This window comes from Trichechus manatus, unplaced genomic scaffold (assembly GCF_000243295.1).
Source record: "Trichechus manatus latirostris isolate Lorelei unplaced genomic scaffold, TriManLat1.0 scaffold00043, whole genome shotgun sequence".
NCBI classification, from domain to species: domain Eukaryota; kingdom Metazoa; phylum Chordata; class Mammalia; order Sirenia; family Trichechidae; genus Trichechus; species Trichechus manatus.
In genome coordinates, this window is record NW_004443979.1 from 1,582,109 (window position 1) to 1,592,428 (window position 10,320).

Sequence of the window (10,320 nt, forward strand, 5' to 3'; positions counted from 1 at the left end):
AATCCTTTTCCTCCAGATATCTAAATGGCCTACTCCTCCATGTACCTCAAATGTCTACATTGCCTCAGTGAAGCAAACTCCAAAGCCTTCCCACCTCAGTATTCCCTGATCCGCTTCTCTCTCCATATAGCAGCTACCACTCATCTGTCTATCCCACTGGAATGTAAGTCCTACAAGGCGGGGGTTTTTCTATATAATATAGTGCTAAATGTTATGGAAGAAAATAAAGCAGGAAAAGGGGACAGTAAAGGCAAGCAGTAATGGTTGTTACAAATGTAAATAGTCAACGTAGTAATGGGAAGCAAAGAGTTACAGGCATTCAAGTATCATCACCACATCGTGCTGAAAGATGATGCTAGGTGAGATTTAAAAAAAAACAGCAACACAAAAAACCATAAGTAAAATAAAATAAAAACATTCTCAGATGAGACCTCAAGCTTTTTCTTCTTTTTTAACCAAGCTAGTTTCCCCACTGACTGGAGCAGTGGGGGTCCAACCATGTTAATGGCTAACATGTTTCCTGGGCTAAACGCTTTAATGGCATTACCTCAAGAAGGGAAATTGGTTAAGATTTACTTTAATTCAATCTGAATTTTTTGAAATTCATGTTAAGTACTTTAGCCTCAAAACATGTTAATGACTTGTTATTGTAATAGCATCAGCCTGTTACTATACCAAGTAATCACTATTAGCTTTCTTTTAAAGCTTATCTGTCAAGACCGTTTGCTTTGGTGGGTTTTGCTTATCCCAAATTATTAATCACATGTATTCACAAATAAGGTCACAAACATTGTCACCAAAGATTTCCACATTAGAGGTACAGCTCATTAAAGATCAAAAATAATCTATCTTATCTCTGTGGCTGTTCAAATCTTATAATCTGTGTAAAAGAGATGCTTCCTCAACAGTCCTAGATGTGTTTGTTGCTATTAGCAGAGCCCCAAACTGATTTCAGTCCTTAGTCATTAGCTCTATTCCCCCTTTAGCTCACAAATTTTCCATAAATACTAACTTATAACCTCTAATAGGAAGACTCCTGTATGTCTTTTTCTCCTAGGAAACTGTTATTACCTTCGTTTCTCATATCTTTGCAAACAACCAGTTACAATGGTTCTCTGAACATAAGTTCCTTAAAGCTCCAATTCTAGTAAAGCATTAACTGGAAACATTAAAAAGTAAAACTAAAACCTGAATATTAAAAATTGAACCTTCCAGTTAAAAACTCATGCCACTTCAACATGTTAGTAAAAAGTTTAGCTTTCTATACATATCAGTACTATACTAAAATTGAAAATTACTCTTCATATCCCAAGACCTTTTCTCCTTTTTCATCCATGTATTACACCTCCATCACCATCATCCCCAACAATCAAGAGCCTGAAATCAAAACTTCTACCTTTTCTATAAACATCATGAAACTGATGAAATTTTCCAGGCAGAAATGAGTGAGCGAAACTCATTTCATAAAGGACCTTAATGCATACAATTATTTTAGATTCATTAAATAAGGATTTTTTTTAAAAACCAGGTTAAATTTATGGTCACCCCTTTGATTCAGTGTTTACCAACCTTTTCCACATCACGGCATACAGAAAAATGCATTACATGCTGGAGTAAACTGTAGAATATTAAAAGCCCTGGATGAAGCTACTTTCGATTGGAAACAAGTGACCCAGAGATGCATATAGCTCTGAAGTTTCTAAAGTTCTGCTCATTTACCACTCAAGAATTACTCCAAAAAAGGAATTTTGAAAAGAGTTCTTTAACATATTCACTTATACAAGTTTTATAGACATAAAAACTACTGGAAATGCTTGTTGATATTTTCACTATAACGATCTACTTATCAAGGGAAGGCATAATGAATATTGAAAGTCAAGCCTAAAGCAATATAATCTTTACATTTTAGTCAATGTTAAATTACAAACTTAAAGGCCATTTGCAATTTAAGCACTCTCTTGTATAAAGCATTGAAGAGTTAATACAAGTACTAGTCTTAAGCAGTCCAACAAAAGTCTAAGCCACATTTATTTGCACATATAGAGTAATGGGCAACAGATACTCCAAGTTCATACAAATTTATAAAACAAAGTTAATAATCACTTGGTACACTTATGTGTTATCTTGCTTACATATTCAAGTCTAGATGAACTTCCCTCATTTTGTAAACTTTCATACAATACTTCCTTAAACAAAAATCATTGAAAACACTTATTGGCATGTTTCAGTTAGAGCCAACACAAAAGTTAAGACCACAAACTCAAAAACCAAGTTTAGAAGACACTTTTCTACCTCTCTCCCCTAGAAAGAGTGATTTTCTCTAACAGATGTATAAGCTGCATCACACAAGTAACCATGGAGACAAAAGAATGATGTTCCCACAAGCAGGAAGATGCCAACCAGGTTATCATTTTAAGTTATCTACTGAACCTTAATATATGGTTTAAATATAAGAAACAAGGAAAAATGTTTGGATTAAAATAACAAGGGAGATTAGAAAATAGTAAACGATTTTAAAGTAAAGAGAACATACTACATTCCCCATCAAAGCTGAAAAGATCTGACTTTGACAACTCAAAATTGTCTAAGGCAAATAAGTGAGGAAACCTTCAAAAACATTCTAACCGTGTTTGGTATCTAGTGATAAAAGCTGAAAACGATATCAAGAGAATATTTATTATACAAGTGTCAACAAGGACATCTCAAAAATAATGAAAGAAATGCACATTTATTTCTACAGAAGCAAATTTTTATGATACAGAATTAGAAGGGCACAGACTTCAAAGATTTACCTACTAAAATATACAGATTCTTACTGAAGAGTATAGGATATTTAAAAAAGATGACAAAGGATGTTAATCTTTTTTTATTATTATTATTTTTACATATTTTGGAACCTCACATAATTTTGATAAATAACTCTTACAAAATTATGCAAAAAGTACAAGAATGTCTGGTAAACAAAGTCTGTATTTTCCAAAAAAGATTTTTTACAACATGCAATTCTTAAGGCAGCATCCTCCTTACAAGGAAAGGTAATCCTTTTACTCATCAAGAAATCTTCTGCTGCAAAGAATAGGCTAAGAAAGCCTGGCTTCTTCCATTAACGCCTTTTGTCTTTCCTGTCTGATTTTCGGTCTCTTTCACTTCTTGAAGATCTTTTGCCTGATCGACTACTCTCTGATATAGACCTCTTTCTGTCGGACCGGGAATTCTTATCCTTTGATCCTTTTGTATCTCTACTACTACCACCTTTTGAAGATTTGTGACTTCTTTCTAGTCCTGAAGTATCCCTTCTCTTCCGATCCACGCTCCTTCTGTGCTTTCTATCTCTATTATGTCCCCGGCCCCTACTCCGACTTCTACTCTCACTACTACTACTAGTGCTGCTGCTACTGTCTCTGCTGCTGCTGCCACTTGTACTGGAGCTGCTACTGGAACTACTTCGACTACTACTACTGCCACTGCTGGAACTGCTTCCACTGCTGCTACTGGTTGAACTGCTACTAGAAGTACTACTGCTACTGCTTCGACTTCTACTCTTGCTAGTTTTATTTCTAGCTCGACCTCTGCTTCTGCTCCTAGTTTTGGTTTTGGCTTTGCTCTCTGGATGCACTGTCAAGACTGGTTCTATTGGCACCTCAGTGAGTTTTACAGATTCTACAAGAAACTCCTTCCTCTCAAGTAGTAAATGCCCTTGCTCCTGAATAACCTGAGGTGGTAGCTGTTTTACAGCTAATGGCAAAGTCTCAGGCTGAGAGACAGGTGGGGGCTGGAGTACTGGTTGAGGCTGAGATTGGAGTTGGGGCTGCGGTTGAACCATAGGCTCTGGCTGGGACTCAGATTCCTTTACTTCATTTTCCTCAGATTCCTTCTCTACTTCTACAGCACTAGCATTCTCTTTCCCAGGAGAAAGATATTTACGTTCTTTATCTGGCTCAACTTCAAACTCCATCTCTGGTTCCATTTCTTTGCTAGTTTCATTTTCTGAAGGGTCTACACTTTCAACTTGATTAGTTTCCATTATTTCCTGCTCAGCAATTACATTTTTGACATTTTCAACCATCTCTAACACATCCATAACTTCTTCAGGCTGACTATCCTGCTGCTTCTCACTTTCCCTTACCTCAATTTCCTCCTCCATCTTAACCTCTATTTCCTGTTTTTGCTCCTCCTCCTCCTGTTCTTTCTCTGGATCACTATGAACTATACCTACTTCCTTTTCCTCTTCCTCTCCTGCTTCCTCTATTTCTACATCATTGTGCTGATTACCTGTCTCCTCCAACTCTTCCTCACGCTGAGCCACCTTACCCTCTTCTTGTTCCGCCTTCTGTTCTTCATTACGCACCACCTGATGCTCTTTTTCCTTCATTGATTGTCTTCTAGGCCTAGCCTCCATTTTATTTATTTGTTCTGCAAATTCGATGCGTCTACCTTCAAATATAGCTAAAGAATAAAAATTTACATGCATAAAATTCACTATGATTAAAAAAAAAGTCACAATTTTATACCTGGTCACAAACTGGCATTAAGCTTCATCTAAATAAATGTATTTTTGTAAAGAAACAGTGATAAAAAACTGACTTTGGCAAATAATTACAAACTGACATAAAATGATGAAAGGAAAGATCTACTGGAAAACAATATACTGAAAAGTTAGTAGGCAAAACTAAACCATATTAATCTAGCTGATGGGAAAATAACAATCTTTTGCTATTCAACTTTATACTTGGTCTACATGAAAAAGTGCAAAACTTCTTTTAAACAAAACTAGTTTATGGTATCACATTTCGCCCATTAGTTTTTCTGATCCCGAAGAGAGACAAATTATCTAATCACTATCTTAACAGTGCCTACCCTTCCATATGTTCACTTTTTTCTTCCTTGCTTCATTAGCATTTACAAGATATGGCTACTAAGAGTATCTAGCAAAAAAGTCATCTTACTCAAATGCTTAAGAAATACGTACATACACCACTACCTACAAAATACAAGTTTCAGGTTAAAGTCCATCATTAAACAAATGCACCTGTATTCCAAACTCATTAGCATAAGATAGTTCTTAGACTATCTTAAAAACAAAACAAACAAAAAACACTGAACCATAATTATTCTAGATAACAAATGTGTGCACATACTACCTTGCCCGTTAAAAAAATTTCAATGAACTTCTTCATGTACACTTACCATTCATTTTTCTCTGAGACTCTTCTATAAGTTTTTGGGTAGCTGGACACATTCTTCCAGGAATATAGAACAAATGGGGCTTTGTCTTAGTTCTTATATATTTAATTATCTTAGCATTATGCTCATTCCATTCTTCTTGCTAAAAAAAAGGTAAAACATCAGCGCTTTTGTAAACATGAAGGACTACCAACCTTAGGATTTCAAAACACTACTCACCAGCTGTGCAAGCTCAACTTTCTGTTCCAAAAGCCGCAGTTCTGTCTGTTTAGCACGTCTCTCTTCAAACAGTTCTCTCCTCTCATTTTCAACCTGCTTTCTCTCTTCTTCTGCCTGCACTTCAAGTTTCTGTTCAATTTCCTGGCGCCTCTTTTGCTAAAAATAAGTAATCTGCTTTAATATGTATACCTTACAGTAGAAAAAAAGATAAAGCCTATTTGGTTTCTATAAAGTTAATGTAAAAAGCAAGGGGCTTGTCTTTATGGGTTATCCTCAGAGTTATTACTTCCAAATCAAAGAATTTGACAAAAGCAAAGTCTTGGTAACTAACAAACTAGTCATACTTCCCGTTCATCTATTTCAGAAAACTATCAACTTATTCTTCAAGTATTCTTCAAAACTTGTTCTTCAAAAGCATTAAGATGCTTTTAAGCTTTTTATTAACTACCTTTAAAATTTTCTCTAATTGAATTCTCTTATTGGTTTTCCACTACAGTTCTCCCTTAAGAAGCAGTAACTTGGGGTTGAACTGCACAGATACAATTTTGTATCTCTAACAAAAGAAAAGCCTGTAGAAAAATGATACAGTTAAGTAAACTGCAGAGGGCAGGGAACATTTATGTTTTTGCTAAGCAATGACTACCTTTGTGTGTGTAAAGAAGTCTTAATAAATTAAAATCACTGAACCAGTTGCAAGGATCATAGAGTTCAACTTCCCTCATTGAGAGAAATCACTCTGAGACCTAAAGAAATGAACAGACTTATCCAATTGAGACCTAAAAAAATGAAGGGACTTGTCCAAGATCACAAAATTGTTAGATATTAGACAAAAGCCTAGGTTCTCATGAGACACAGAACAGGACACTTCACTTTCCATTATAAAATCACCCAATCACTTCACAGCTCCTCAAAAAAAGACCAGTTAACAATACAACAACTTCAGAAAGTTTTGTAAGTTCTCCCTTGGCTTCATTTTATGTCTGTAATTGACGATTTAAATAATAAATATATAAAGTAAAGCAAAAATTCCATAAATACCCTTTCAGTAGCAACAGTGGATTCTTGTTTAAATTTCTGAAGGGTGCCCATCAACAAGCCAAATATTCGTCGATTCCTAAAGAATTAAAAAAAAAAAACTCCATTTCATTTAAACCTAATATTTTCCAAAATAAAAATACTATAGGCACCTGGACAATCCCTTCTTAAAACAGCATGGCAAATATAATTTGACAAAAATTTTTCCCCCTCAGGAAAGTACTCAAGATACCTTTGCTTTCCCTTTTCATCCATATTTTGATCCTGGATAAGGTCTCTACGTGTACGCTCTTTGGAGGTAGCTACAACTGAAGACTGCAACGCTGGCTGTAGGAGAAAAAAAAAAACTCAGTCATTTAACTAGAATTATGAGTGGCACTCTATTAAATGCAGTAAGATGAAAATACTAACAAGCTCTTTTCGTCTCAAAATCTTTTTTTCTTAAATTGTAGTAAAATACACGTAAACACAACATTTGCCACTGTAACCATTTTTACATGTACAAGCCAGTGTCATTACCTATGTTCACTATATGGTGCTACCATCACCACTACCCAAATTTTCTTATCATCTTTAACAGAAACTAACTAACTCTTAAGCAATAACTACTCCCCCACCCCACCTCTGGTAACCACTAATAAACTCTGGTCTCTATGCATTTGGCTATTCTAGATACTTCATTTCAGAGCCCTGGTGGTGCAGTGGTTAAGTGATATGGCTGCTAACCGAAAAAAGGTCGGCAGCTCAAATCCACCAGCTGCTCCTTGGAAACCTGATGGGGCAGTTCTACTCTGTCCTATAGGGCCGCGATGGAGTGCAATTGTTAGCTCTAAATACCTTTTTAACATCATCATCCTCTGGGTCGCTTTCTTGGCGTGATTCTCTCCTCGTCCGACGCTCCCCGCCCAGCCTTGCATAGGAAAAATAATTTAAATGACTGAGGAAAATGACTGAAGTGCATACCAATGCCTACTTTATCTAGGACTCATTTACAGAAGCTTCGTTCTATCAGTCTGTGTTACAGTAGTGAAAGGATAAAAAGTGTCACTCATGTCCAAATCAAATTTTCATCTAAATATTTCTCAGGCAAGTTTTATAGTACGAAACTGGAAAAGCAGTACAAATTCACAATTTCCCCCAATCTCATTCTTCTCATGACATTTACTTTTATTGATAACACTTATTTTGGTGACATTTGTGTTACTGTCACCAAGGGCTGAGTTTTAAATGATACTGGTTGTCTCTGTTCAGTAACACACCGGAAAACTGGTATTTAGTCAACTCCAATATAACTCAATTCAACAATGCTTATTAAGTATCTATATTTGTGTGCTAACTCAGAAAATACAGCATTCAAGGATTCCTTTAGAAATTTTTTTCCAACATACCTACTGACTGCCCCTTCGAGGTCTCTCTGTTTGGCTGGGGGTCCTCCTCCACTATCTGAGAATCCACGCCTGCAATTGAAAATGTCCAACATAAAGCATTTGAGATTTGACATAAATGGTACTTCCACTTAACAAGGCAACTTAGTTGCATTTTTTTAAAAAGTTTTCCGATTAAACCAAACTCTTTCCCACTGAGTCGATGCCGACTCACAGCAACCCCACAGGACAGTGCAGAACTGTCCCATAGAGTTTCCAAAGCTGTAATCTTTACAGAAGCAGACTGCCACATCTTTCTCCAGTGGAGTGGCTGGTGGGTACAAACCACAGACATTTCAGTTAGCAGTCAAACCACTGCTTTTTTGACTTAAAGCAACCTTTAAATGAACGTTCACTACCAAAATACATCTGTAACGTTTTTTTTCCCTAACCACAAGAGTAAATTATTTTCCACAAAACTGCTAAACAATAAATTTTTCAATCTTGAGTTCTGCTTTCATGTAAATGAAGTTTCAGGATAACTATATACAGAAAAGTACAGCTGACTGATCACAGGTTTATATAAAACCAAAGATAAACCAAAACGTTAATTTAGCATAAAAAAATACCAGTAGTCATAGCATATGAACAAGTTGTAAAAAAAACCTTACCTCAGCAATAAACTACCACGTCCTCTACCTCCACCAGGACCAGAAAGGGCCAGCAATCTGGCTTGGATGGGCCTATGAGAGATTTAAAAACCAACACAAAAATCATATGTAGACACATCTAGTAGCAACAAATACTTCCACGGGTGCGATTCATCACCAAAATAAAATAACTACAGAAACTGTAAATGGTTTCAAAACCACGTGTTTGAAACCTGACAGGAAGTACTATTTGAGATGAACTTCCTTGTTTTCCAGGATTAATACCACAGAAATTAAATTTGCCTCGATGCCACTACACATTAACACGTCTGGATCTGACCCTAATTCTGCCAATCCCAAAGAAGCTGCAGGTGGGTGCCCGGGAGGGTCTACCGTGCGCCGGGTAGCTCCGGGAGAAGAGGCTTTGTGCTGTAGTCCCGGCCTGTGGAGGCGAGGGCGGGAATCCGCAGCCCCGGCCTTCCCACAGGCCGGGAAGCCATCGAAGCACAGCCAGGCCTCACTCGCCTTCCTCACGAACCTGAGCCCAGCGCCCCACCGCGGGGGCCTGAAGACTCCCCACCTCACCGAGGACGGAGTTCTACCGCCGCCCCGGGAACAGGCCACGATGTTCCAGCCTTCTCAGAGCTGGGCGCCCTCCCCGCCCCCACTTCACCTCGGCTTTGAGAGCTCCCTCTCCTAGCCTGCAGTTCCCGGCTGGCCCTTACCTTACGTCATTCGGATCCCGCCCGGTGAGCTTGCGAATATTCTCATCCACGTTCTTTAGGCTCTCTTTGGCCTTTTCCAGTTGCTCCTGCAAAGTTCTCACTGCGACCGCCATCTTCTCCCCGCAGCAGACTTCGAGACTGCTCTGTCTACAGGCCGCTCCTGGCTGTGCCGCGCCGCGACACGCCAAAGGACTGACAATTCAGCTCAGCCAATGACGATAAGCGTTGTTTTTCGGCCTCAACCATTCAGCGACCGGAAGGGGGGAAGTTGCCGGCCTTTGTGACTCTGGGCCAATGAAAAACCTGTTAGGCGGTCACCTCCCTCCCCAATTACCTGGGGGTGGTCGGGCTCAGCTTCCAGCGCAGAGCCTGGGCGGGTTTAAGAGCTCTTGGGTCCTCGGGGACGTGGGCTCAGCGGTTGGTATTCAGGCGAAGAGCCGGGAGTTTTCTAGCCCTTTTAACCTGTAATGTGACAGGATTTACATCGTTTTAGTCACCTAATCAAATCAGAATAGGACGGAGGCAAGTCTATTTTCCCTCCTCCGTCTCCAAAGATTTGATTAGGAGAGGGCGTGGCCGTTTTGTTGATGCGCATGCCCAGAGAGGGATGGGGCGCACGCAAGCCTTCCCTGATTAGGTTAAACTAAAACGAGCAGAGGCAAGCAAATGCTGAAGGAATAGGAAAAGTTCTTAATCATAATAGCTAAAGATTATTATGGGATGGTCTTGTCCCGGACTCTGTGTAAATCACTTTACATGCTTTATTCCTCACAAACCAAAGCTTGGCCAAAACGCCCGTTATTAACTGATACGGAAATTGAGACAGGAGATAATGTAACTGTCCCTAAGTCACTCCAGCTAAGATCAACGTCTGATCAGAGACTGTGCTATTGAAAACCTTACGGAGCACAGCTCTGTTCTGACACACGTAGTTGCCATGAGTAGAAATGAACTTTGATGGCAACTGGTTTTATGGGTACTGTGTATCAGTCAGGAGCCCTGGTGGCGAAGTGGTTAAGCATTGGGCTGCTAACCAAAAGGTTGGCAGTTACTATCCACCAGCCGCTCCTTGGAAACCCTATGTGCCGTTCTACTCTGTCGCTATGAATCGGAATCGACTCGATGTCAGTGGGTTGATGTATT

At 38.7% G+C, this 10,320-nt stretch overlaps 1 protein-coding gene across 2 annotated transcripts; it reads right to left on the minus strand.

Moving 5' to 3' along the window:
* Positions 1 to 1,991: 1,991 nt before the first annotated feature.
* Positions 1,992 to 9,386, minus strand: PNN (pinin, desmosome associated protein). 2 transcript variants are annotated; one of them, XM_004376488.3, is made up of 9 exons: positions 9,178 to 9,386; positions 8,474 to 8,545; positions 7,827 to 7,895; positions 7,276 to 7,348; positions 6,671 to 6,765; positions 6,442 to 6,517; positions 5,404 to 5,559; positions 5,188 to 5,326; positions 1,992 to 4,446 (listed from the first exon to the last, which is right to left on the minus strand). In XM_004376488.3, exons 1-9 carry the CDS (start codon positions 9,288 to 9,290, stop codon positions 3,104 to 3,106), a joined length of 2,136 nt encoding a protein of 711 aa, XP_004376545.1. In that variant the 5' UTR covers positions 9,291 to 9,386; the 3' UTR covers positions 1,992 to 3,103. The 2 variants fall into 2 exon arrangements, with proteins under 2 accessions (XP_004376545.1, XP_023587219.1); XM_023731451.1 differs by having other exon boundaries at positions 2,111 to 4,446; positions 9,183 to 9,312.
* Positions 9,387 to 10,320: the final 934 nt, after the last annotated feature.